The sequence below is a fragment of the Juglans regia genome, chromosome 11 (genome assembly GCF_001411555.2).
Source record: "Juglans regia cultivar Chandler chromosome 11, Walnut 2.0, whole genome shotgun sequence".
In the NCBI taxonomy this organism is placed as follows: Eukaryota; Viridiplantae; Streptophyta; class Magnoliopsida; order Fagales; family Juglandaceae; genus Juglans; species Juglans regia.
The window spans coordinates 36,448,305-36,475,194 of NC_049911.1; the positions used below are offsets into that span (position 1 = coordinate 36,448,305).

The 26,890-nt window shown below is 34.8% G+C and overlaps 3 protein-coding genes and 2 pseudogenes across 5 annotated transcripts; all 5 read left to right on the forward strand.

Annotated features, from left to right (window-relative positions):
• Positions 1-2,616: 2,616 nt before the first annotated feature.
• Positions 2,617-2,924, forward strand: LOC109005175 (annotated as a pseudogene).
• A 376-nt stretch (positions 2,925-3,300) lies between these two features.
• On the forward strand, positions 3,301-4,144 carry LOC109005172 (annotated as a pseudogene).
• Positions 4,145-6,565: 2,421 nt separating this feature from the next.
• LOC118343823 (protein POLAR LOCALIZATION DURING ASYMMETRIC DIVISION AND REDISTRIBUTION-like) lies at positions 6,566-9,839 on the forward strand. Of its 2 annotated transcripts, none has more exons than XM_035682858.1 (3): positions 6,566-7,070; positions 8,375-8,832; positions 9,282-9,839. In XM_035682858.1, the coding sequence occupies exons 1-3, from the start codon at positions 6,689-6,691 to the stop codon at positions 9,594-9,596; spliced, it is 1,155 nt and encodes a 384-aa protein (XP_035538751.1). In that variant the 5' UTR covers positions 6,566-6,688; the 3' UTR covers positions 9,597-9,839. The 2 variants fall into 2 exon arrangements, with proteins under 2 accessions (XP_035538751.1, XP_035538750.1); XM_035682857.1 differs by having other exon boundaries at positions 6,581-7,070; positions 8,366-8,832; positions 9,282-9,816.
• Positions 9,840-10,926: 1,087 nt separating this feature from the next.
• Positions 10,927-13,430, forward strand: LOC109005174 (chorismate mutase 2-like). Of its 2 annotated transcripts, XM_035682859.1 has the most exons (6): positions 10,927-11,033; positions 11,309-11,543; positions 12,102-12,188; positions 12,271-12,414; positions 12,727-12,819; positions 13,078-13,430. In XM_035682859.1, exons 2-6 carry the CDS (start codon positions 11,319-11,321, stop codon positions 13,309-13,311), a joined length of 783 nt encoding a protein of 260 aa, XP_035538752.1. In that variant the 5' UTR covers positions 10,927-11,033; positions 11,309-11,318; the 3' UTR covers positions 13,312-13,430. The 2 variants fall into 2 exon arrangements, with proteins under 2 accessions (XP_035538752.1, XP_035538753.1); XM_035682860.1 differs by lacking the exon at positions 10,927-11,033 and having other exon boundaries at positions 11,142-11,543.
• A 1,714-nt stretch (positions 13,431-15,144) lies between these two features.
• On the forward strand, positions 15,145-26,251 carry LOC109005225 (DNA-directed RNA polymerase D subunit 2b-like). The gene is made up of 8 exons (XM_018984042.2): positions 15,145-15,477; positions 16,522-16,995; positions 17,647-17,859; positions 19,788-20,671; positions 21,979-22,264; positions 23,238-24,188; positions 24,663-24,934; positions 25,597-26,251. The coding sequence occupies exons 2-8, from the start codon at positions 16,528-16,530 to the stop codon at positions 26,096-26,098; spliced, it is 3,576 nt and encodes a 1,191-aa protein (XP_018839587.2). The 5' UTR covers positions 15,145-15,477; positions 16,522-16,527; the 3' UTR covers positions 26,099-26,251.
• Positions 26,252-26,890: the final 639 nt, after the last annotated feature.

The window sequence follows — 26,890 nt, forward strand, 5'->3', positions numbered from 1 at the left end:
AAAAAAAATCAAAATATCATTAAAAAATATTTTGAATGCAGAATAATATGTGCATCTTAAAAAAATGTGCATCTTAAAATTAGTTGAAATATTATTTTTGAAAATTCGATACCAATAAAAAAAATTAAAAAGAATGTAGAACCAGCATTTGTTGTAATTGGTCAGATTAAATACAACTATTATGGGTATAAGAAATCACGTAAAATAAATTTATAAATTGATATGATTTTATATGATATGTTAGATCTATTTTATAATAAAATATATTTATAATCTAACATATTATATCAAATTATATCCGTTTATGAATTTAAATTCTCTTTATAACTCCAAGTGCATTATTTTAGTTTAAACAAATTTTATTCATCTTTCCACACACCATACTTTTTTATTTATTAATATTACTAAAATGTTTGGTATATGAATAATAAGTAGAATAATTCAATAAGAAGAATAAAATTTAAAAAAATATATAATATGTGATGTATGAATGATAAGTAGCAAAGCTCTTTAATTTATAATATCATATTTAATATGAAAATGTTTCAAAATATATTCAATCATGAATATAAATTTATTTAATAATGAATCATAACAGTTTTCTTTGAAAAAAAAAATTCTTTTTATAGTTAAAATTTTTATTTAAATAAAATAATCGAAAAAAATTAAAAATGGAGGTGAAAAAGGTCCAAGAAGCCCTCACTTTATTGATGGGGGATATTTTGATCCCTTTGTTGACCAATCAAGGCCGCACTGAGACTGAGATTGAGAACACCAACTGAAAACTCTCTAACCCCACTGACCAGTTAGTGTGCAATGAGGACTGGCCTGCAAGCTACTCGTCATCAATGCAGGACGAGATAGAAGTCAACAACTTGTATTTGAGAATAAGAAATTTGACGCTTAAATTATGAAATTAGATATTAATGACATGAATACAATGTAACGACATTATTTTTAAAGTCTTCATAATGAAATTTACGAGGTTTTAAAGAATAAATTTACAATTATATCCACATGTGATAACCCATCAACACCTTTCGTCCAACTTATGTCGATGTTGTAATTAACATTAATAGATATTTAACGCAAAGTTTTGAATATTATTTCGATTGAAATATTAGAACGAAATATTTTGATATTAATACTATTTTGGAATATTTTATATATGAATAATAAATTATATATATATAAAAAAACTATATTCCAAAATTTAATTATAAAAACTATAAATTATTATTATGTATATTATTAAAATTAAAAGGAAAGTCCCCAAAGGCCTCACCCCTTGTGTTTCATAGATTCCTATAAGATCTTGCAGGCGTGTGTGGATGCAGTATTATCTACTCTATTAAAACTTGTTTATTTTTTCGATTAATTTAAAAAAATAATGATGTATATAAAAATTTTTGTGCATGCTTTGGTATGAAAGGACTCAACACAAGCTTTTTATCAAGTTTGACGATATGAGCTATTTAAAAGGTTTGACGGTCTAATATGAGGTTATGGAAAAAATCGAAAAGCCCTTCATTTCGAGTCCAACTTTACATAAAAATCCTTGTCAGTAACTTTAATTACAAAATTGCCATGCCATTGGGTTTTACATACCGAACCGGAATTTGCATGCTAGACGAAACATCTGAATCCAACCAGTATTGACCGAACGCATCGAAATGGCTGGTGTTTGACCTGGTATGAAACGTAGACCTCCCCCGTGCCGAAACTGTTCCGGCACTGTAAATTCCGACCGTTATGGTACGATATTTAAAACTCTGGTTTTAACTTTAACATACACTTTGTCTAATTAAGTGCCTGCTCTACCACGTGCGATATAAATACATGTGGTTGGACAACAATTATGTGACCATATGTGGTTTAGTTTTGTGATTGAGTATTGTTTTTATTTTTGGTGATGTGTTTAAATGTTATGAACAAAATGTAACATTTTGTGATTACCCATAGTTTAGTATGAGTTTTTGTTGAAAATATAAGACCAGACATATGCTGATTTTGTGATTGCCCATAGTTCAATCTCTATCGATTGTCTTTGTTTTTTATTTTTGGTGATACACAGTGTTTTAATTACATGTCGTGGATTGTAACACTATTGCTGCATCCGAGTGGATTTGCTATTCATGAAAGCTTGGACTTGTTTCATGCATCTGCTATTCTATTAAGAAAAATGCTACTTGCAAGCGCATGGTGTAAGCGGCTTGCAACCACACCAATGTTTTCATTTTTCCTTCTCTCTTAATTTCATTTTTTCTCTCTTTATAAAGTTTCAGTTGTAATCCCTCCCTTTCCTCGCCTCCAATCGATCGATCGATCGATCCATCTCCTTTCTCCTTCAACCGACCTCTCCCTCTCTCTCTCTCTCCATTTCCTTTCTCTCTCCCTCCTCGTATAAGTAGATAGCCACCATTCTAAACAAACTTCAATTACTATTTTTCTTTCTTCTTTTTTGGTATTTCTTTGTTTGCATTTGCGCAGATAGTAACTAAAAGACTGGATTAAGGAAACAATCCCTCTCTAGTCTCTCCCTATGGATCCTTACCAGTCAACTGTGATGCAGCTTGCGGATTATAGTGTGCGATTCAGATCCCTCGTTGACCAATAATGTCGAGCCATGGCAAGGGAGGCAAAGAGCTTGGAAAAGGTCTAAGCGACACCGCAATGTCCTGCGCGACAACATCCAGGACATCACCAAGCCTGCAATTCGGCGCTTGGCCCGCAGAGGAGGCGTAAAGCACATAAGCGGCCTCATCTACGAGGAGACTCGTGGAGTACTCAAAATTTTCATGGAGAACGTGATTAGAGACGCTGTTACCTACACAGAGCACGCTCGTCGCAAGACTGTGACTACTATGGACGTGGTCTACGCGCTTAAGAGGCAGGGCTGGACTTTGCACGGGTTTGGTGGTTAGGGTTTGAGGTTCAAGTCTTGCTGTAAGAATGGAAAATTTATAGGTTTTTGTGGTCGATTTGGTAGTTAGAATCTTGTTGCTTAACTCCCTTGCAAAACGAAGTATTGTACCATTATAGATAGTTCTGGAATCGATCTTGTAGTGCATTGAGTGGTTTATTGGGTTTGTGATAACGATTTGAAAATTACGCAAAACATTACCTTTTTCGAAACTATTTTGTGGAAAAAAAAAAAAACCTAGAAGTCAGGATTTTGTTTTACTTTCTAACATTTTGGTATTTAGCATCGGATTTAAGGGAGTGAATGCAAACTCAAGGTCTCACTCCTTAGTCACCTCTAACCTCTCCCCCGGCCCCCTCCTTTTCGTCTCGATCGAAATGGCTGCTACAGTTACGTCAGTCTTAAAGGTCTTGTCAATGGCCGACTCATCTTGCGTAACCACCTTTCCCTCACTCTTTACCACCACCACAAAAAAACCATATCAGATTCTCTCTATACCCTCCAAACCTATCAAGCTCGACCTCTCGTGCTCTCACTCTTCACTTTTTTCCCCATGTCTCTCCCTCAAAACAAGACCCAATCTTCCTCCATAGCTACCTTTGTAGTCCGTACCTCAGACTGAGCTCAACAAGAAGAAGAAAGCAACACCATCGCCATTGACACCGAGGACCGTGTTTTGGGTTGGGAAGCTGAGGGAGAGGATTCGGTCATTGAGGGCGTCGAAGCGAAGGCAAAGAGTAGTGATGATGGGGTTTTTAAGGAGATAGAATAACAGGAAGACTAGTTTGTATAACCTCCAGAAGAAGCAAAAGTTTTTGTTGCAAAATTTACCTTGTGATGTTGATAATCAGAAATTGGCTATGCTTTTCGAGCAGGCCGGGACGATGGAGATTGTCGAAGTTATTTACAATAGGGAGACTGACCAAAGTCGTGGGTTTGGGTTTGTGACGTTGACCATTGTTGAAGAAGCTGAAAAGAGAGAGGTCTTGTTTATTTTTATTTTTTTTACTTTTACTTTTTTGCTTTTTATTTTATTTTTTAATTCCACGTAAGATCCCGATTACCTGCCGCTTGCACATCCCGCTTGTATCCAATAGAACTGTTCTATTAATGGAAAGGTAGTGAAAGCCACTAGATGAAATTTAAGCACTTTTTTTCTTGACAAATACCCAATTACCACACTAGTTCAAAATAACTGGATTTTGTCAGGCAAGGAAATGAAATCTTATTATTGGTATAATAATAAAATATGATAACAAATAAATTAGAAACAAATAATATTATTAAATTAATAATAATTTATTATTATTTTGATTAATATATGAATAATTCAATATGAATTTTGAGTGGGATAACCAAATGTAAAATCATTTGATATTATCCAAATTATGACTTTGTATTTACATAATCCAATAAGAATGCTATGCTCTTGATTCTATTCTAGATGTGTCTTCAAATAAAAGATTATTGTCCACTATACACTATAACACCATAACATTAAGCTAACACCATTAGCTCAACATTCAACTAAGAGCACTAGTCATTGCCAAATTCAAATTTTGACTAGAATTTCAAGTTTTAGCTATAGCTTTAAATTTTGGTTAGGTGAATCTATATTAAACTAGTCATCTTAAAGTCAAAATAATAATATAATATTATATATTTTAATAATATTTTATAATTTTTTTATTTTATAAATACACTTCATATATTAATTAATAATTAAATTTTTACTTAAAATTATTATTTCCTAACTATTTTATTCTTAAATCTAATTATCCAACAAACACATACAAACCAAACTTTATTTCAGCTTAAAATATAAATAAAAACAATAACCCCAATTCTCAAACCTATTGAGAAATATATAAATAAAAAAATAAGGAGAAAATGAAAATAAAAAAAAAAAAAAGAAGAAAAATGCACAGAATGCACATAAGTGGAAAACATTTACTGCGAGGGAGAAAAGAGTGAGGGAAAGAGAGAGGGATGATTGGTGGAAAATATTAAAATAATTGTTTGATCTGTGAATAGTCACTCTGCAAATATGACTAGCCCCTTAATTTACTGCAGCTCATATATTGAGCTTTAATAATTTGGCTAGTTTAATATAGATGATTTTTCTTATACGTAGCCAAAATATAAAGATATATTGATATTTGATTAGTCCAATATCAATGTTCTAACACTGTTAACTTAGATTATCGATATGAAAAGGAAAAAAATCATCGCGAAAATGTAATAAGTGCAATTCAATGATTCAATAACTACAAAGTTGGCGGTCAGAATCATTACTCTCCGTTTTGTTGTTTGTTCACCAATTCAAACGAGTATTACAAATAGAAAGAAAGAGGGAGTTGGAGAAAAAAATAAAATTATTTTTTAATTTTTGTTGCCGATAAATCATTATTGGCGTCGGCATTTATGATAGGTTTACTACTTTTTTTTAGTTAATAATCAAAGAAATAACTATTAGTTAAGTTGTATATATATTTTTTATTTTTAATAATTAAGGATGTTAAAAAAATATTTTAAAAAAATAAAAAATAAAAAATTTAAATACACTATAGAATAATAAAATAAGAGAGAATAACCATATCATTACCCTCTGTTTTGGGACAAATGTTTGGAATTCCCAAGGGAATTTCTCATTCTGGATGCATCCTAATTTTTCAATGCAAAAGATATGAAAAATGCTTTTTAGCTTCCTTAAAATTATTGTTCGAATATTTTATTTTTTTTAATTTTTGAATTTTATACTTAATTATTAAATAAGTGTGAAGTTATATAATTTTTTTAATAATTAAGAATATTAAAAAATTAGAACAATAAATTTACGACTAGTTTGGATTCAAAGATAATATAAAATAATTTTAGATGAAAAATGAATATTAAAAAATATATTATTATAATATTATTTTTTAATATTATTATATTAAAATTTAAAAAATTTGAATTGAAATTTGAAAATTTTAAATTATTTATTATATTTTATATAAAAATTTTAAAAAATTATAACGATGAAAATTTTCGAATCCAAACGAAGGCAAGACAAGTTTAGGAGTGGGATGAAACATAAAATTCTCATATCATATCATATCATCTCATCATTACACATTTTTTAAATTTTTATATAAAATAAAATAAACAATTCAATTTTTTCAAATTTCAATTCATATTTTTTAAATCTCAAAATAATAATATTATTAAAACATAATATTTAAACTCTCAAATAAAATACAAAATTCTCATCATACTCCAAACCTACCCTTAAACTAACGATCTAGTAAATGATCGGCGGGCCGTCCATTGGTGAAAAATGCTACTTAGCCCAGAGAGAGAGAGAAATGGTGCCGACTCCAAGGGTCGCAAAAGCTCTCTCTCTCCCCATAAAATTTTGGTTATATTTGAATATTGAAGTGAGTTGAGTTGAGATAATAAAATATTGTTAGAATATTATTTTTTAATATTATTATTATTTTAAAAATTAAAAAAATTAAATTATTTATTATATTTTATATTAAAATTTTAAAAAATTATAATAATGAGTTGAGATGAGTTAACTAAATGAACATTTTCCCTCCAATTTCTAATTTCTGTCGGCTATTCAAAACGCGCCCACTCTCTCTCTCACCCCCCCCGCTCTCTCTCGCTCTCTCTCCCAACTGCGGCAGCAGTCACTTCTCCCTCTCTCATCGCAATTAATTCCCAGTCTGTCCCGCCTCACCCTCTGCAACGCGGAGTAACACCGATCCCTATCCCGAGATGAAGAGCCTCTTCTTTAATGACCTCATCTTCTCGCTCTCTCCTGTTAAATCCGATAGCCAACGCCTTCGTATCGCCGACATACTCGCAGACGAGGGCGAAGATTCTGATTTAGATTTTGGTATGGATAGGTGGCGGCGCAATGACGGGTCCACGAACCTACAGTGTTCTTCACCGCGGCGGGTTGTTGCGCGGTGGCTGGCGGCGCTGAGGCGGATCAAGGAGACTAGGAATATCATGGTGCAGGGCCAGAAGACGGCGGAGGAGGAGGATGAGCGGCAAGTTAGAAAATTCGCTGGCGGGTCGATGCATGCAAAGCGCTCGATGAATGGTCTGGACGTGGTTGATTCCTCGCCTTTGGCTACAGAAAGTGAGGAGTCAGGTGAAAGGATTGAGTTTTTATTTTGTTCTTTTTTTTTAATTATATTAGTTCGGTTTGAGATTTTGTTGACACTTAACCTGTTGGTTTTCGAGATTTCTACTCAAATCTTTTGTCCGTGGTATTTAACGATTCTAATCAAGTGTTTCTATCCACTTTAAACCAGATCGTTAACAGAATAATCCAATACCCCAGAGATGTAATTTAGGATATAAAGGGCGTACATGTTTTTTTATTGTTTAGGTTTGGATAAATAAACAGTTTTATTTTATTCTCATTTAATATAATAAACAATTCAATTTTTTTAAATTTTTAAATAATAATAATATTAAGAAATAATATTTTAATAATATTTTATTTAACTTTTAATTTTTATCTAAAATCATCTCATCTCATTATTCAAACGGATATTAAAAAGCTTTAGTTTATGATCTTAGCTGGAACTGTATAAGTGGTTGATTAAAATACTCGGATATCAATGCGTGGAATTGAAAAAAACTGGAAACTGGCCCAAGGAGTATCGCCAGAATTGTATCACCAGAAGGTATGTACATGCATGTTATCCTTCATTGGGATGTCATCGTTTCATCTGATACAATCCACTGTATATGGACAGAAACCTATTTTTTAATTAATTGACCTATTGTTGCTGGCATTTTCATAAATCTAACACATTCATGTCGGCAAGAACAAATTATTTTAGGTTGTATTTATATTTGCACGTCTTTGTAAAGTAGAACTCCTTCCACCTCACGAGCTACCATCAACCTCATGATCTACCACATTTTGCACCCATCACAATCTTTCAAAAACTCTCATTAGCATGACACCATAGTCATTATTTCAAGAGAGCTCAATTGAGCCGCATTAAAATCCAGACCCTAATCCTCCCACAGAGACTGGAAAGTATATCTTAACCACTTTATCAAATGAAATCTAAACTCCTCCCTCGCATCACCTTACAAAAAGGTCGTAATTTTCTAAATGATCTGCTATACTTGCAGGAAGCGGGAAGGGGACAAAAAATAAGCAATAAAGCTTGACAAACTAGATAAACAACTACCCTAAGGTTGCTATCATACGCCTTAATCCCTCTGAGTACCATTAAATAAATCAAACATATGATTTTTCTCTGGTAATACTACCTATTTAATGGCAATAACAATCTCCATATGACTAAAATGCTTTGGGATGTTATGAAAGGCCCGGTGGACCGTGTCTGATTTTTCTTCCCTTTTCTCTCTCACAGTTATTTTTTTCTATTGCTATATGTGATTTAAAGCTTCTAATGTTTCCAGTATATCCAGGGCGTTGCAGAAAAGATGCTTCTTTCAACTTGGGAGTTGGGTGTAGTTTGCTCTATCTCATTGCAGCGAGTAAAAATGAACTTACGAAGATGGTGGAGCTTCGAAAGCAAGTGGAAACGCTTCTTCATAATGTCAAAGAAGAATTGAAAAGGAAGGATGCAGAGTTCAAGGCATTCGAATCAAATTTCACTGTTGCCTATTCCAACAGTGATGTACTAGAAGGTCCAAACTCTAACAGCAGGGTTTCATGGCAGTCGCAAACCACATCACATGTTTTACCAATTTCGGAAACAATTTTGATGCATGATCAGCCTTTGAAATGTAATTCACCTCAACAAGAGGAGTACCTAGAAGGGATGGACGGACTTGAAGCAGAACTTGAAGCTGAGTTGGAGCGCTTGCAGATCCACTTGGAGAGAGAAAACTCGTTAAAGCATACACAGCAGCAAAAAACAAAGGTGAGTGGAGATTGTGGAAACCATCATATAAAGTTATAAACAAATTTTAATGTCAATTACAGATGATCATCAACTTCATAGTCTTCCTTTCTTCCTCGTTCTGCTTGTATTTTGCAAGTGGATTTCTTCGTTCTGCTCTGATATTACAAATAGGCTGCAAATACCCACACTAGAAGTAACACAAATCTGATGTGGGAAAAAGTTCTTTTGCAACCTTAATTCATCAACTTTGTATATGTTAATGGCCATTTAGAAATGCCATTCGGTTCATACATAATTCAAGACCAATAAGAAAAAAGGGCCCCTTATTTTTCGGTTAGAAATTTTTGCCGAGGTCCCAACATTGTGGTGCCCCCGCCTTTATTTTTCTTCTGAATAGTCTTTAGTATGGTGTTCTATACCAATTTTTTCGATTCATTCTCTGAATATTTGTAAACTAAGAACCGCAGGTGACCGTTAAGGACATTGCATCTGACAGAAGCCCCTGTTTGAGTTTTGGCGAAGTGATTGACACTCAAAATTCCGGTACCAAAGTGCATTTTGGTGTTCAACCCACTGAACTTGAGAGCAGGTTGCATGAACTACTGGAAGCAAGACAGCAAGAACGGATAAAAGAACTAGAAGCTGCTCTGGAATGTGCCATGCACAAGCTTCGAGAGAAAGAAACAGAGGTTTCTTGGTGGAAAGGCACTGCAAGATTTATTTCCCAGCATGTTCCAGGGCCCTCGAGATTCGGTTCCCAACATGATTCAGAAACCTCTTAGGCTCTTAGCTATGGACATATGCATCAAATTGTAAACAATAGTTTTTTGAGCGAGATTTTGATCAATCCACCATGCATGTGTAACTGGGCTTGGTGTTTAATGGTGAGTTACCTTTTCTATTTGGTTTTTTGTGTGGGACATAGTTTGCGGATTGTAAATGGGAAAAATAATAGTCCATAGATTCAAGAAATACAACGGTGGGATTCAAGAAATTGAAGATCACTACTTTCTACCTCTTGGCCATTCTTTTTCTTGAATGATTTGTTTCCTCCACCTTGAAATATCTGGCGTCCCACCCCGAATCCAAAATTTACTACATATTGTTGTCGGAATTTGTGTTCTGATCACGACCCCATTAGGTATGTAGTATGTGTAACTTTTTAAAATCATCTTACATTAATCCTCTGTTGGTCAGTTCAGATGAGAATTATAATTTCGGGCCGAAGTTGAGTATGGAGAACGACTCTACTAGTTTTTCCCGACGTTATGTTTGGATAGTGAGATAATATCAGATGATATGTGAATAGTAATAAAAAAATAATGATAAAATATTAAATATCAAACATAGCTTAATTGGAGGTAGCGAGGAATGGGAAAGAAAATTAATATATTTTTGGTTCCTATCTGTTTTTCACGGTTACCATGTTTGTTTGTTTATTTTTTCCTCCTTGTGGTTGGAACTACAGCAAAGAGTCACGAGAGTGAAGAATAAGGTCCGGTTTCACATATGGTGGTTTGGATCCTTTTATTTCATCTCAACATTTGAATTAATAAATATAAATATTTTTTAATTTTTAATTTAATTTTTTATCTAATTATTACAATTTTTTAAAGTTTCTAAATAAAATATAAAATATAATTTAAATATTTCAAATTCTAAAATAAAATTAATATTTTAACTTTATAATATTTTTATTCAATTATTTTTTTCTCATTTCTTAAAATCTTATAAAATATTTTAACTCAAATTATTTCACAACTATTTAAATTATCTCATAATTATTTACAAATTCTTTTATCACATTTTATCTCCTCTGAAATGAAATGATATCAAAGAAAAGTAAGGATAGTGCAAGAAACAATGAAATTTTTTAATCTAAATACTTTCTATAATTACGAGAGATAAACAATTGAGTGGAAATCACGAAGCAATTTATGAAGAAAGTAAAAATCCTTTGTCTCTATGAAAAGTCAACAAAGTTTTGAGGGTATCTTTGCAGGAAATTTAGAATAAGAAGGATTTTGTTGGGCCCGTAAACCTGAAAAAAACATTTGCAGACGGCCGCCGGACCAAACCCATAAAAGGATTTAATATATATAGATTTATATATATAAATATATAAAAAGCGCTCCATTCCGCCCTCCGGCATCAATTCCTCATTTGCCTGGCTCTCCCTCTTCCACGGGCAGGTCATAGTAGCGCAGTTTAAATTCAAGGTATTTTATTCCTCTAATTGACTTTTTCTTTCTGTCCGACAACTAACAACAAGATGATTGACCTGGCAATTGACCTCTAAATATAGAAACGCGATTGATGTGGTTCTTATTTTTTCCCGCAATGTCAGAAATTTCGCTTAGTATCCGCTTTTGCATTTTCTTCCTTCCTTTTCTTCTTCATTGTCAGTCTCTGACAAAAAAGAGAGAGGAAAAATCCGTGTTAAAATGTCGTCGATATTACTGATTTTTTTTCTGGTATCTCATGGTATTGTTAGACAAAATCATATGGCAATGGCTCTCAACGATTCTGTTTCGGCGAATGCACTGACGCTTGATTCGGTAAGAGATTCTTTGGTCAGACAAGAAGACACTATCATCTTCGCTCTGATTGAGCGGACCCGGTTCCCCATCAATTCTCCGGCCTACAATCATTCTTACGCTAAGTTTCCTGGGTATTCTGGTTCCTTGGTTCAGTTTGTTGTTAGGGAAACCGAGGCCCTCCTAGCAAAGGTATGTGTCATTCCTCTAACAGAAAAAAATAAATGAGAAATTCTATTTGAAGTATCCAAATATGTGCAACCCTTATTAAATGAGAAAAAATATCATTTCAGAATGGATAGTTTTATAATTTTTAAAAAAATTAAAGATAAAATTGCCTAGACTTGTATTGTAACTAACATTGCTCATAAAAAATAAAATAAAATTGTAACGCTGAACATTACCATAGTGTCAGACCAGACAGCCTACTGGCAATTTTGGGCTTCTGTATTCTTTGCTTTTGGGTCGGACGTCCTTAAGTTTTACATAGTTGATAGTTCGATTGGCTAAAAGCCCAAAACGTTCGCAAAAATTATCAACTTCTGTCAAATCTACAGTTGGGCAGTCGTAATTTGAAACTACGAACGTTATAATGGTAAATAGGACCCTGTACTCCCACCTTTACCCTGTTAAACGTACCTGGTACAGGATCTGAAAATCTTAGCCCTCAACTGTATTGCTTTGTTGTACATAATTCTTTATATATAGTCTTTATTGTGCATAGTTGTAGTATGACCTCGAATATTACAGGCTGGTAAATTTACAAACCCTGAAGAACATCCTTTTTTCCCTACTGACTTACCGCCATCCGAAGCGCCACCTTACAACTATACAAAGGTAATGATATGCCCCCAAAACTCTGGTTTTGCTTTTTAATTTTGTAAAGGTCGATTATTTTTGGATCTAATTCCAACTATAGGTTTTGCACCCAGCAGCTGCTTCCATTAACATAAATAAGTCCATATGGAAAATGTATTTCGATGAATTGCTTGCGTTGTTTGCTACCCCTGGTGATGATGGCAATTATGCATCAACTGCTGCAAGCGACCTCGTGTGCTTACAGGTAAAGGTGCCGTGAACCTTTTCTTTGTGTTTTACAGTGCCGTTTTTAAAGTAACCATCTCACTTCTCCCGAGTCCTGAGGATCAATTTGACGCCCCTTCTAGTACAAAGTTGACATTTTTCCCTTTAAATTTTATACGAGAAGACGAGTTGCTGCTCAAGTATCCCTTTTTGTCCAAAGTTAACTTTCTTCTTTTTTAAAATCTTAGTTGAGGTGGTAAGTTGAGGTTTTGAGAGCTCTGGATAGGGTGTCTTGATCATTGATTGATGTAACTCGCATTTTAACAAGGAATGGTATGATTATTACCTGTAGGCGCTCTCCAGAAGAATTCATTATGGAAAGTTTGTAGCTGAGGTGAAATTCAGAGAATCCCCTCGAGAATATGAGCCAGCAATTCGCTCTCAGGTACTACGGGTGCATCATTAAGCACCATAGTAGATAAAGCCTTGGTAGTTTATTTGCTCTGTTGTGATCTCAATGTGCATTAGCTATCTATTAAATTCATTGTTGCCATATTATGCTAGATTATCATTACTTATGATGCCAATGAGAGGCATTTTATAAGAATATATTAACTTTAATTTGTGTAGGCGCCAACTCCTGAAGAGAGAGAAGAAAATAAAATCATGTATTTCATATGGATAATGTGTTTGGTTCTTTCAGGACAGAGATGCTTTGATGAAACTGCTGACAGTTGAGAGTGTGGAGGAGATGGTAAAAAAGAGAGTTGCCAAGAAGGCTATGGTGTTTGGACAAGAAGTTACATTGGACAATAACAACGCAAAAAAGGGGAAGTACAAGGTTGATCCGTCTGTTGTTTCTCGCCTTTATGCGGAGTGGGTAATGCCACTCACCAAGCTTGTCCAAGTTGAGTATCTCCTGCGCCGCCTTGATTGAAGCCTATTTCCCATGTATCATTTTCTGCTATTTCAAGGCCGACTTCATTCCATAAACTAGCGAATTAATCTACATTTATATTTAATAAAATCTATTCAATGAGTAGACTTACAGATGTATGATAGTTGCATTGTGAAAAATAATGAGTTTTGCTGGGTCTTACAACCACAAAAATTGTTATTATGAAAGAAAAAAGAAATACCGATGTTAAGTTTTGCTACTTATCATTCTACACATTATATTTATATTTATTTATTTATTTTGGTTTTATTCTTGCTAAATTATTTAAATTTTTTTACTTATCATCCAAACAATACACATTTGGTAAGAAAAAAAAATTAAAAATTAAAAAATTATATATAATTTCTGGTGTAGAAATTATGAGTATAATTTTTCATAATATTCTCCTCCTCTCGATTTGCATAGCGTCCACAATTCCTAACTATTGTGATGGACATTTTGACCAAAATTGGGAGTGGACCAAATCTCCGATATTTAATTTTTCTTTGATGTTGATAATGCATGGGATTGTCTTTGCAGTTGGAAGATAGTCAACTTTTAATTAAGGAGCGTAAGAGATGCGGTACTCGCATTCTAGAAGAAAATATCATATTATTAAAGTTGTTTGTATTCATTTTTTGAGTAATGCTATATATAATAAAAAATTTATTCATCATCTTAATTTTTATCATCCTTCTATTATCTCATGATGTGGCATTAGATGATAGGTTTATAAGTAAAATATAATAAATAATCTTCAATTATTTAATGACACATCATAAGATGATGAGATAATGATAAAAATTGAGACGATGAGTAGCATTACTCTTTTTACAATTAGTGTGATATTTTGTAATAGAATAAGAGTATTACGTATTAATATTCCTATTCAAAAGCTTTCCAGCTTAGTAATTATTATTATTATTACAAACATGATTTGAAAAGTTGTAATGTCTGGATTATAGATGATGTACTAAAATCTTTTACCTTGCAGACATTTAAGATCATTAACACTCCTTGATTTGCGCATTTAAGATAGAAAAAATGGAGGTGGAATAGGTGTCAAATTGTATATTTTTATAAACATAATATTATTTTATAAAAATACTAAAAATATAGTTATATCAAAGGTTGTGAAGAAATTTGTATATATTTCATTACTTTTATCTAATTGGATAAAAAAAAAAAAAAAACTAAAAAGGGTATAAATTATATGTTATATGTTAGCAGCAGCTTGATATTCGTGACCCTATAGTTGAAATTGATTTGTTGTTAGTAATAAATTGTATCCAACGAGTAAAACAATCATCATGATAGTTCTATGAGCTTTGGTACGATATTCTCATTTCTCATTTCGTCACCGGTCAATAATGTAGCAGGTGAGTTTGCAAATCCAGCCATTGTTTGATCTAACTAATCTTTTTTCTTCGATTCTTCAATTTGTATAAATGAAAATTCGGTTCAAAATTTCCTAATTTGTATAAAAAAACACATAATTTTGAGAGTTTTGTATTCTTTTAAATTTTTCCTTTTAGGTAAAAACTATTTCTTTATAAAAGGAGGGATATTGATAAAACCTGCATACCGTATATTTAAAAAAAAAAAATTATATTTATAAGTGGGTATGAAAAATATAATCTTTATATTATTAATATGATAAGATTTAATTAATAAAAAATTTAAAATGATCTTGTAAATTAAATAGAATTTCTCAAAAAAAAAAAAGAAACAGAAAAGAAAAGAAAAGAAAGCTGACTCAAAAAATTAATTCTCCGAGGCGAAAGAGTGAATTTCCTATGCTACTCACACAGTGTCTGCTTAATTCCCATGTTTTAAGAGGAAAAGATGGTGAGCAGCGTGGACACATTCGACTTACGAAGGACATATTTCATATTTGTTATTGTGATTAAATAGGAGGAGGGGGCATCAGTTCGGATTTCGGGGTTTTTGTTCTAAATTTTTTCATCACTGTCCTCCACTCTTCTCCGTGGAAGTGAAAGACGGACGGAGAGTTCAGAGTATTTGCGTCATTGCGTGGTTAAAAAAACCCTAGAAATCACACGCACACGAACGCATTGTGTGGCAGGGAGTGTAAAAAACAAAACCCCTCGAATCCCTGATTTCTGGCTGGGGTTTTTCCAAACTCTTGCAGGGAACGTTTCTAATGTGAGTATCTCTCTCTCTCTCTCTCTCTCTCTCTCTCCGCATTTATATTTTTTCTTTTACTGTTGCAAACCAAGATCGTTTTCATTTTTTTTAATGATTACGTTGGAGTTTCGGGCAACAAAAGAAAAAAAAAATGGGGTACTTTTGATTCGGTTTGGCTCATGAAGAATCTTGTTGAATGCGACTGGTGGATGCACGAGAAAATAGTGCATGTAAATTGATTGATTTAGGAAAGCTTTGATTTTTTTTTAAAAGAAAAGAAAAGAAGAGATTATACCAGCTATCATGTGTAAGAGCTGAGGAAGATTCAAATCCCTGTATATGTATACAATGCATTTTGTTTTGGGAAGGCAAAAGATTTAACTGAGGAAAGAACTGGTTTTTATATGTGGTTTTATTTCGTTTTGCTTATTTTTTTGTTTCTTGATTCTAGAGCCTTCGCTAATATGGGATATTTCAGAATATTTGTAGTTTGAAGGTCTAGTTGTGATTGAAGCATCTAATGCAAGCATAAGTTCGTATACCTCATTACATTTTAGAGGTCTACTTGTACCTAAAAAAGTCAGAAACTCCTGCTAATTCACATAAGGATTAGGATATTAAACTACCGATAAAAAGGATTAAGATATTAAATTAATGCGAGCTTCAGATGTCACTTTTTAAAATGTCTTTATTCTTTTGGTTTATGACGTGTCTCTTAGGAAGATTTATTTATCCATGCATTGTATGTGTGGTTTTTCATATTTTGTTTTGGAAAAAAAAAGAGATGATTTAGCTATAGATTTTAATGGCCTTAACATGATTTTCTTGTTCTCACTTCTGCGACCTAGATAGGTTTTTGTCTCTTGTATAACATCTTGTGTACTTGGGCTTTGCCTATTCTTATCAATAATATCGTTTACTTATAAAAAAAAAAAAAGATGATTTAATTCTGCTACTGAACGGACCCAACAAGTGTCTCCCCTGCTAAATGGATAATTTAGGTTTTTATATGGTTGCTTTGACAGTTTTTTTATTGATCTTTTGCCCTTGTTTTCTTCACAGATTTAGATGCCAATGGAGGAGTCATCTGATGCCAAGGAAGATATTGCTATTAGTAAGGGTGATAATCTTTCAAATGGGTTTGTTACGGATGAAGATGATGAGGAATTTATTGAATCATATAGCATACATGATCTGGACCAAGAGTTTTTGAAAAGATTTTGTAAGAAGGCAGCCATGTCATTCTTTAACGAGTATGGTCTCATTAGTCACCAAATTAACTCATACAATGACTTCATTGAGAATGGTCTCCAGAAGGTATTTGATTCTTTTGGTGAGATTATTGTTGAGCCTGGATTTGACCCTTCAAAGAAGGGAGAGAGTGAGTGGCGATATGCTTCAGTTAGATTTGGGAAGGTCAGCCTTGACCAACCAAGCTTCTGGGGTGGTGAGAAGGACAACGATATGTTTCCTAGGCATGCCCGGCTTCAGAACATGACGTACTCATCAAAGATGAAAGTGAAAATTCATGTTCAGGTGAACAAAATCCATTTTATTCTGACAATAGCTTGGCACTTGGATTGTTGATGATGCTACTGTTCTGCTTATCATAGATGAGATTCTGTATCATGATTCCTTTATTAGCTAAACAATTCCTGATTTAACATTTGTACTTTTGTAGTAGAGTATGCTGGAGTTGTTATATTATTTTAGTAAGTACAATTTGTTACACAATATCTGTAACTTTTGTGACATTGGGGATACTTGCTTTTCAGAAAGTTGAACTAACCTGTGCAAAGCTGTTCTGTTGATTGTCCCACGAACACAATCTTACGCGCCCACACACATGCACATCCTCATTTTTCATTATGTTCCTTCTCGGTATGTGTTAATTTATTTGAAGGATTTTTCCCTTATTAAGTGCAAATAAGTTGCTATTTATCGGTTTTTTGTGTGTGCGCTTTATATCCTATTTCTGACTAGTATGATGCAATTAGAGCCTGCTTTTGTTATGTGGCTCTTTAACTTTAGGAAAGGATCTTACAGCTAAAGTCTACTGCCCAGTATCGCTGTTGACAAATTTCTTTGTATATTATACGTGTGCATCATCTTGTTGTGTAGTTTATCTGCTGAGAAGAAAATTGCAGAATTTTTATCTGACTGTGCTGCACTCATATAATTTATCAGGTATATACTCAAAAACTTGTCAGAAGTGACAAGTTTAAAACTGGAAAAGATCAATATATCGACCGAGATGTCATAACTGAAGATAACAGGGATATCACAATAGGGAGGATCCCTGTGATGGTGAAGTCCGATATCTGCCGAATGAAAGGAGCAGAGAAAAGAGACTGTGAGTTTGATAATGGAGGTTATTTTTTGATCAAGGGTGCAGAGAAGGTGAGTTTGAATAATATTTTCTTTGGGTTTCTGTCCTGTATAGGGTTTGTATCCATGGTTGCAGCTCAACTTGATTTCCTCCTCACTCTTAACTTGCTCCTCTTTAAACTATATTTTTACTATGAAACACTGATATAGATAAGAAACAATATGGAAATGTTTTTATGTCAATTTTTGAAGGTATGTGGCAAGGATATGCTCATTAATTAGTATATAAAAATACTATAAAAATATAATGATTTTTTTAAGATACATAATAAACACATTGCACGGTGGGAGTAAGATGTTTTACATGTTGAATCAATTTTCCAGGATCTCCTGTCTAAGTGAATAATATCTTGTCTAATAAATGTTTCATACTTTGTTTTGAGGATAAGGAACGCTCTCCGGACAGTTTTAGGGACTTCTTCTTTCATACTTTGTTGCTTTAGGCCTCTTCTATTGTATGGGATGGAGTGAGTCTTAATGTTTTGTACGCTACTATCAGTAGCACGTAGTTTGTAATTAGGCTCTTTCTTGTATACTTCCTGTGTACTCGGGCTTTGCCTATTTACGTGGATCAATAAAACTTCTTTTTACCTATAAAAAAAATGTTAGCAAATTTTCCAAGCTCGTAGATTTTTGTTTTTTTTTTTAATAAGTAAATAACTAGCTTTATTGAATAGAATGAAACTAGGCAATGCCCAAGTACACATGAAGTATACAAAGTGAGACACCTAATTACATTCTAGTGAGCTGAAAAGAAGATAGAAACTCATGGACATTCCCACACTTCAATACAATAGCAGAAAACCACTGTAAAAGAGAGAATATAAAAAAATTCCAAATGTCCCCCACTGCACGCTCCTTGTTGTTAAAGCACCTATCATTCCTTTCTGACCATAGACATCACATTAAGCACAAACCATGCTGCTGCCAATTGTGCACAGGTATGCCTTCTGTTCCAGCACGCTAGTAATTCCACCACACTCTTAGGCATTACCCAACTCAGTCTGGCTCTATCAAGGATACCGGCCCATAATTCCCCTGCCACCTCAAAATGTAAAAGCAAGTGATCTATCGATTCTCCATTCCTTTTGCACATGTAGCACCACTCCATGACCACCATACCCCGCTTCCTTAAATTATCAACTGTCAAAATCTTTCCAAGCGCAGCTGTCCAAGTAAAAAACGCAACTTTAGAGCTTGGAAATCAATGCCGTGGATTTTGGGGGCGTTCATACTTTTTCTTTGAAAGTGGCAGATTTTATTCTATATTTCCAGTACCTTTCAGTTTATTCACTAATGGCTTGTTGCTTCTTTAACTTTTTTTTTTTTTTTTTTCCTGCAAGAAACGTATAGAAAAAGCAAAGAAAAAGGTTTTCTATGCCTTTTTCAGCAGCCTATACTCTATTGTTTTCATGAGGACCGTTTGGTCATGGATTTTTAAGGTTTCGGTCTATTGGCAGTTTTTCATTCCAGAGGTGGTTGAACCCTTTAACCACGTCCCTGTTGTTCATCCTTGTGAATCGGATAGACTTTCCCCCCCTTCCCCACCAAAAAAATGTGAACAATACAAAAAGTGTGAATCCAATAGAAAGGACTGATGTCCTATGTTCAGGTTTTGGCATAGATGTCCTTGTTCTAGGTCCAGATCCCATTGCTTCTATATCCTAAATTGTAGTTTTTTTCCAAAGTTAGTTTGCATTATTTGCCGTTGATTACTTTCAGGGAGATATTTCTTTTCAATATTTGGTTGTTGGCATGCTAGTTTTTTTCATATATATATATTTTTAATATTTTATAAAAACGTGTTTTCTTTACCTTCTCTTCTGCTGTCTCTAAAATCTTTTGTAAATTTAATATGCTATGCAGTATGTTGATAATTGATAGATGTTTATTTCTTTTGGCCAAATGTTTCTATAATCTCTATATTGTTATTATTGCAGACATTTGTTGCTCAGGAGCAGCTAAGTATGAAGAGGCTTTGGATTTTGAATAATCAAGGTTGGACAGTTGCATACAAGTCAGAAACAAAGAAGAATAGGTTAATCATGAAACTGGTGGGGATTTCTAAAATTGAAGATATCAAAGGAGGAGAGAAAGTTCTTACTGTATATTTCTTGTCGACAGAAATCCCTTTATGGATATTGTTTTTTGCTCTTGGTGTATCATCAGACAGAGAAGCTATGGACCTGATTGATTATGACATTGAAGATGCCAGCATATCGAATATACTGTTTGCCTCAATTCGCGAAGCTGATGAGAAATGTGGTGGCTTTCGTAGAGCAAAGAAAGCTCTAAGTTATGTAGATAAACTTGTAAAGAATACCAAATTTCCTCCTGGGGAATCTATTGAAGAGTGCTTTAGCAAGTATCTGTTTCCGGGACTCAAGGTCCCAAAACTGAAGGCTCGTTTTCTTGGGTATATGGTGAAGTGCCTCCTGCAGGCTTACACTGGCTGCAGAAAATGTGATAACAGGGATGATTTTAGAAACAAGAGGTTTGACTTGGCAGGTGAGCTACTTGAGCGGGAGCTGAGAGTGCATCTTGCACATGCACGGAAGCGCATGGCAAAGGTTTTGCAGAGAGACCTTTATGGAGAGCGTAGTGTGCGTCCAATTGAACACTATCTGGATGCTTCCATAATCACCAATGGTCTTACACGAGCATTCTCAACTGGAGCATGGTCACATCCTTTCAAGAGGATGGAAAGGATTTCAGGTGTAGTGGCAACACTAGGGCGAACAAATCCATTACAGACATTGGCTGAAATGAGGAGAACACGCCAGCAGGTTCAGTACACAGGGAAAGTTGGCGATGCCAGATACCCGTAAGTGGTTTTGAACATGTATGAGGTGTTTTTCTATTCGTTACTGGTCATACAATCCCCCTTTTTTGACATATTGGTTGCATGAGAATGCTCGGGGAATTGTGCAAAAAAATATCAGATTTGAACTTGTCTGCTGGGATATAAATGGTGTCGTCAACATTCTCTTTACTATATCTTGGTCTATTTGGCACTTACCCAAAAAAATCCTGGTCCATTTAGCATTAATTGCCCCTTCCCTGTAAAGCAGAGTTAATGTTTTAATAGTGGCTCGGGTGCGCACCATTAATTTGTGTGCAATCTGCTTCTTGGTCTGAACAACCAATCACACTAAAGATAAATGCTGACTGGGCTAGCAATTTAAAACATCTGATTTTAGCATACAAGTTAAACCTGAAATTGTAATTAATGTGTCTCATTAAAGCAAAAGGGTATGTTGACCTGAAATTTCAGGACTCCTTGAGGCACACTTTCCAATCCGTGATCAAGAGGTGACATTGAATGTATATGGCCTTTGGCATTACCGTGAGATTGTTCTCCCCTAATGAATTTATGGTATGTAAAAATGAAATGTGGAGAGGTCAGTAATGAATATTCTTTGGCAACTTAATTGAGGAGGGCAGGAACGGGAAAGAGAATGAAAGTTGCAACTCTCTCATTGATGACGAGTCTCTGTTTCTTCTCAGGCTTCACAATTTATATGTATGCTATTTTTGAAGTATACTCCATACGTACCTTGATAATGCCTATAATTATTTTTCTTGATTATTATTCAAATTTATCTTATAAATAAATATATGCTTTCTATAGTTGGAAATGAAGTAATAATAAGCAAGTGATAAAGTGATGATAAGAAAATAATTGCATTGAATTTAGTAGATTTAACAAAGAAATTATGTCTAAGGTGAAATACTGGTAGGTTGGTGTTAGAGATGCCGATGGAAGTATTTGCTACTTATACAAGAAAAGGATGTCTCAGACATTAGGTGAATTATTCTTCCTTTTTTTTTTTTTTTTTCCTTTACTGTCTTTGTTTGCTTTCTAGAGACATGTCAAAGTAGCGAGGTTCAAGTAATTTCAGATTGCAATTAGCATTTGAGTGAGTTTTTCCCCTATATGTTATGCATACAGTATCATGAACTGTTTTAAAATTATCATGTCTTAGGTTTCAGCATCAATTTATGTGTGCTGTAGCATATGCATATTTTTTTCCTCATTATTGGAATGTTGAGTGCTTTATGCGTTCGGTATTTGAGATGTTTGTCTACTAGAACTGTAAAATATTATCTGATAGGATTTTCTGTGTGCAGACATCCTTCTCACTGGGGGAGGGTATGCTTTCTGTCTACTCCAGACGGTGAAAATTGTGGGCTTGTGAAAAATTTGGCCATCACTGGCCTAGTAAGCACAAACATATTGGAGCCTATGACTCATATATTTTTTGATTGTGGGATGGAGGAGTTGGCAGATGATGCTTCAATGTGTAGAAAATATAAAGTGTTTTTGAATGGGGACTGGGTTGGAGTTTGTGAAGATTCCATTTCATTTGTTGCTGAGCTCAGGAATAAACGACGCCAAAAGCTGTTGCCACATCAGGTTCTCTATTAGTCAAACCATATATAACCATACTTGTGTTATAATTGAGGCAGATTGATTGAACCATTTTTGGAATATTGCTTTGGATATAAAGTTGTTAGTATTTTATAAGAGCTTGAGGAAGTCTGCTCGGCAAACTTTCTTGTAGGTGGTTGCTGTTTGTGGGAAAATATGTACATAAATAGGCTGACCTTAATGCATGCTAGTGGACAGCCCCACTGCAAGCTATTATTTTTTCTATATGGGCTAGCTTGTTGGTGGATGCCTTGCCTGGTTAATTTATGCTGAATACTTAGCCACAATATTCCTATCACTCTTAAATCTCGTTTGCTCTGTGGTTTTGAAATTGTTTTCTGCCTTCTATAATATTTACTTGGAAAATGCTATGAACTATATCCCCATCCCACTTTTAACCAATTATGTTAACTTAGCTTTGCTCGTTAAGCCTTATATGTTATTAAAAAAACAAGAGCTGATCTGAGGGTTGATGGAGAGGGTCACATCAATATTGCAGAATGAGATTGGGATGGGAGAACTCTATTTACTTTATCAATTATATAAATAGCAAAAACAATTGTTAGTTCAAGTTTTTCACTATCTTCTAATTTGATTTATTCTCTCAAAAGTTCATTTTCTTGTCATGCGTGATATGATGCTCATCTAAATCTAAATACTGAATTGTACTTGAAATCATAATATTGAAGTGTATATTTTAATTGTACATTTTCCTATCTTTGGTATGCTGTGTTGATCTCATTACATTACTGAGAATTGCTATGGGTATTTTTGTTCCTCCCAGCTAAACGCTTTGAAACATTCCTAACCCACATGAAGTAGCCTTTTTTTATAATTTAATCTTCTTCCTGTCCTTAACCGATGGTTGTAAATCTGCTGTTCAACTTTAGTTGGTTTGTGTTAGTTGATAAATTCTTCTGGCATTTCCAACATCTTTAATAGTGATTTAGTCTTGCAGGTTGAAATCAAAAGAGATGAGCAGCATGAAGAAGTGCGCATATTTTCTGATGCTGGTAGGATTCTACGGCCTCTTTTAGTTGTTGAAAATTTGAACAAGGTTAAAGGATATAAAGGTGAAAATTACACCTTCCAATATCTTTTGGATAAGGGCATAATTGAGCTAATTGGAACTGAGGAAGAAGAAGACTGTCGTACTGCATGGGGCATCAAGTATCTGTTCATGGAAAAAGAGGGAAAGTCACCTGCTCAGTACACCCACTGTGAACTAGATATGTCATTTTTATTAGGTTTGAGCTGTGGAATTGTCCCATATGCAAATCATGACCATGCCAGAAGGGTCCTTTACCAGTCTCAGAAGCACTCTTCACAGGCTATAGGGTTCTCCACAACAAATCCTAACATTAGAGTAGATACTCTGTCTCACAGTCTATTGTATCCTCAGAGGCCACTTTTCAGGACTATCGCCTCTGATTGTCTTGGAAAACCAGGATCTCCTCTGGGTCATCATGGAATACTGCCAAAGCCTGAATTATACAATGGCCAGAATGCTATTGTGGCAGTCAATGTTCACCTAGGGTACAACCAAGAAGACTCCTTGGTGATGAACAAGGCTTCGTTGGAGCGTGGTATGTTTCGGTCTGAGCACATTAGAAGCTATAAGGCCGAGGTTGACAATAAGGAAACTTTGGAAAAGAGGCGGAAACCTGATGATTGTGTCAACTTTGGCAAGATTCAAAGTAAGATTGGACGCGTTGACAGTCTTGATGATGATGGTTTCCCTTTCATTGGTGCAAACCTGCAGAGTGGTGACATTGTCATAGGGAGGTGTGCAGAGTCTGGGAATGACCACAGTATTAAATTGAAGCACACTGAAAGGGGCATGGTTCAGAAAGTTGTGCTGTCTTCTAATGATGATGGAAAGAATTTTGCTGTGGTGTCCCTGAGACAGGTAGTTTATACTGTGACGCCCTTGAACCCATATGTAAATATAACCCCTAGGGGTTGTCTCAAGTGGTAAAGGCCTTGGGCTTGGGGGTATGCTCTCCCGAGGTCTAAGGTTCAAATTCCCTTGGGTGCAAACAATCTCTAGGGGCAATTGGACTGGAGAATTTTTCCTTTGAATTACATAAGGTGCACTAGCAGGAAACTCCTTGTTGAGGGCTTGTGCACCCCAGGGATTAATCGGGACGCTGGTCCTGGACACCCGGTGCCAATAATTTTTTTTTTTATATGCACTTCTGCAAATTTGTGTGCAACATACATGCACATGCATGGACCTTTAGATTTATACATGCATATGCTCACAATGTGAAAAACGTGTAATTTGTTATAATGCAGTATTATACCAAATGTGGCTCAGAAGGATTTTAGGCTTGCCCCTTTATTAGAAGGTCAGAAAGATTTTACTTACATTTTACTGCAGGTTCGATCCCCATGTCTTGGAGACAAATTCTCAAGCATGCATGGGCAAAAAGGTGTTCTAGGCTTTTTGGAGTCGCAAGAGAACTTCCCTTTCACAATACAAGGGATAGTACCGGATATTGTAATAAATCCACATGCATTTCCTTCACGACAAACTCCTGGTCAACTCCTAGAGGCTGCTTTAGGGAAGGGAATAGCTTGTGGTGGTTCCTTGAGATATGCCACCCCATTCTCCACACTCTCTGTTGATGCCATCACGGAACAGCTTCATAGGTAACTAGTCATTGCACCATTCATTATAATGCATGGTTTCTTTGAATTTTATTTACATTTGTCATTGCTTCATGGGTAACGGGCCATACTCAAAACGTAGTAATTTCGTCAATGTAGCATGGTGCAAAAGTTCTTTGAATTTTCTTACATGGGTTGCTTTACAAATGAAATATGATGGATCCAAACAATTTGTCGTGGAGTACTATCCCATAATCAGTGTCCACTTTGGCAGAAAACAAAGATTAAGAAAGGACATTAAATGCAGGTGCAACCTTTGAATCTTTGATGCTATTTTTTCATTATTAGCCTTAAATAATGATTTAATAATTGAAGAGTGGACGCTTTATTGTTTTGTTTTAATTCTATAATTTTCTTGATAAATTAAAAAGTTATATAGAATTATAGAATTGAAACAAAACGTGATTTAATTCTATAAACAAGGGTAATATCAGCAAAAATAGTTAGCTTTAGCAATTGTGCCGGCTTCACACGATAATCATATGCTCAGATTTACCTTCCCAGTTGCCAGGTTACAAGGTATTTTTCAAGTTCTATTATGTGTCGGGTTATTTCATCTTCAATCTCCTATCGTTCATTAGGTTTTGTGTTTGTTCGTTCAAATGGTCGTCACCAGACAGATTGCTGTGTTAAATATGTTGCAGGGCTGGATTTTCAAGATGGGGAAATGAGAGAGTATACAATGGACGAACTGGCGAAAGGGTTCGCTCCCTCATATTTATGGGCCCAACTTTCTATCAGCGTCTGATTCACATGTCTGAAGACAAGGTCAAATTTCGCAACACTGGTCCAGTCCATCCTCTTACCCGACAACCAGTGGCAGATCGGAAGCGATTTGGTGGGATCAAATTTGGTGAGATGGAGCGTGACTGCCTTATAGCACATGGTGCCTCAGCGAACTTGCATGAACGCCTTTTTACACTCAGTGACTCCTCCCAAATGCACATATGCCAAAAATGCAAAAATGTTGCCAATGTGATCCAACGGTCTGTGACTGGTGGCCGTAAGATTAGGGGTCCGTATTGCCGGGTCTGTGAATCATTAGATGACATTGTAAAGGTTAATGTCCCTTATGGGGCTAAGCTATTGTGCCAGGAACTTTTCAGTATGGGCATAAATCTGAAGTTTGAAACCCAGCTCTGTTGAGCTATGATCATTGGAGTTGTTTGTCAACTTTTAGGCAGGGATTATTTTGTTAATGTTTGGATTTGTTTCCTCAAATATCTGTACATCCCAGTCGGTTGTGTTAATTTCAAAGACAACTGTTTCTCTACTTTAAGGCAGCTATTATTTCGTTAATGTTTGGCGAGCCAAGGGATTGGTGATCCCAACGGATCAATTAGGATTCATGGTGTTTGCTGTTGTTAATACACTATTTTCAGGTCAAGACACTTGGCTGATATATTTTAGTAGGCAGCATCATATTGAAGGGAAAATTGATTGGACTTTAGGCTTGTATGTAGCATTACTATAATGCTCTAAGATAAGGCTTTTGCCCAGTGTAAGGATTTTACTCAAAAGATGGATGTGCTGTGGCGGCTGAAATATTTGCATATTAGTATACACTGCTATGGTCCCTAAAAGGCCTGGGGTTGGGTCTCTCTTGGTGCTGCATTGTAGTTTATAATTTTATTTTGAGATGTTTAGTTTACATAAAATCATAAATTGAATTGGTCTGGCTTTAAAATGCCATAATACCAAACCCTTGGGAAATTTTTTAATTATTTGAAGTTATTTCTTACAATTAAACGAATGATTCCACCGCCAAAGGCCTGATGGCATAACACGGTTCGACCCCCTCCCTCCCCGAATTAAAAAAAAAAAAAATGATTCCATCAAAACCGGATTGGTCTCTAGATTTAATAGAGTGCACCAAAATTGCAAATTATAGCAGCTGAGAGGGAGAGGATTTGTAAATGCTGTGGAACGCATAATGAA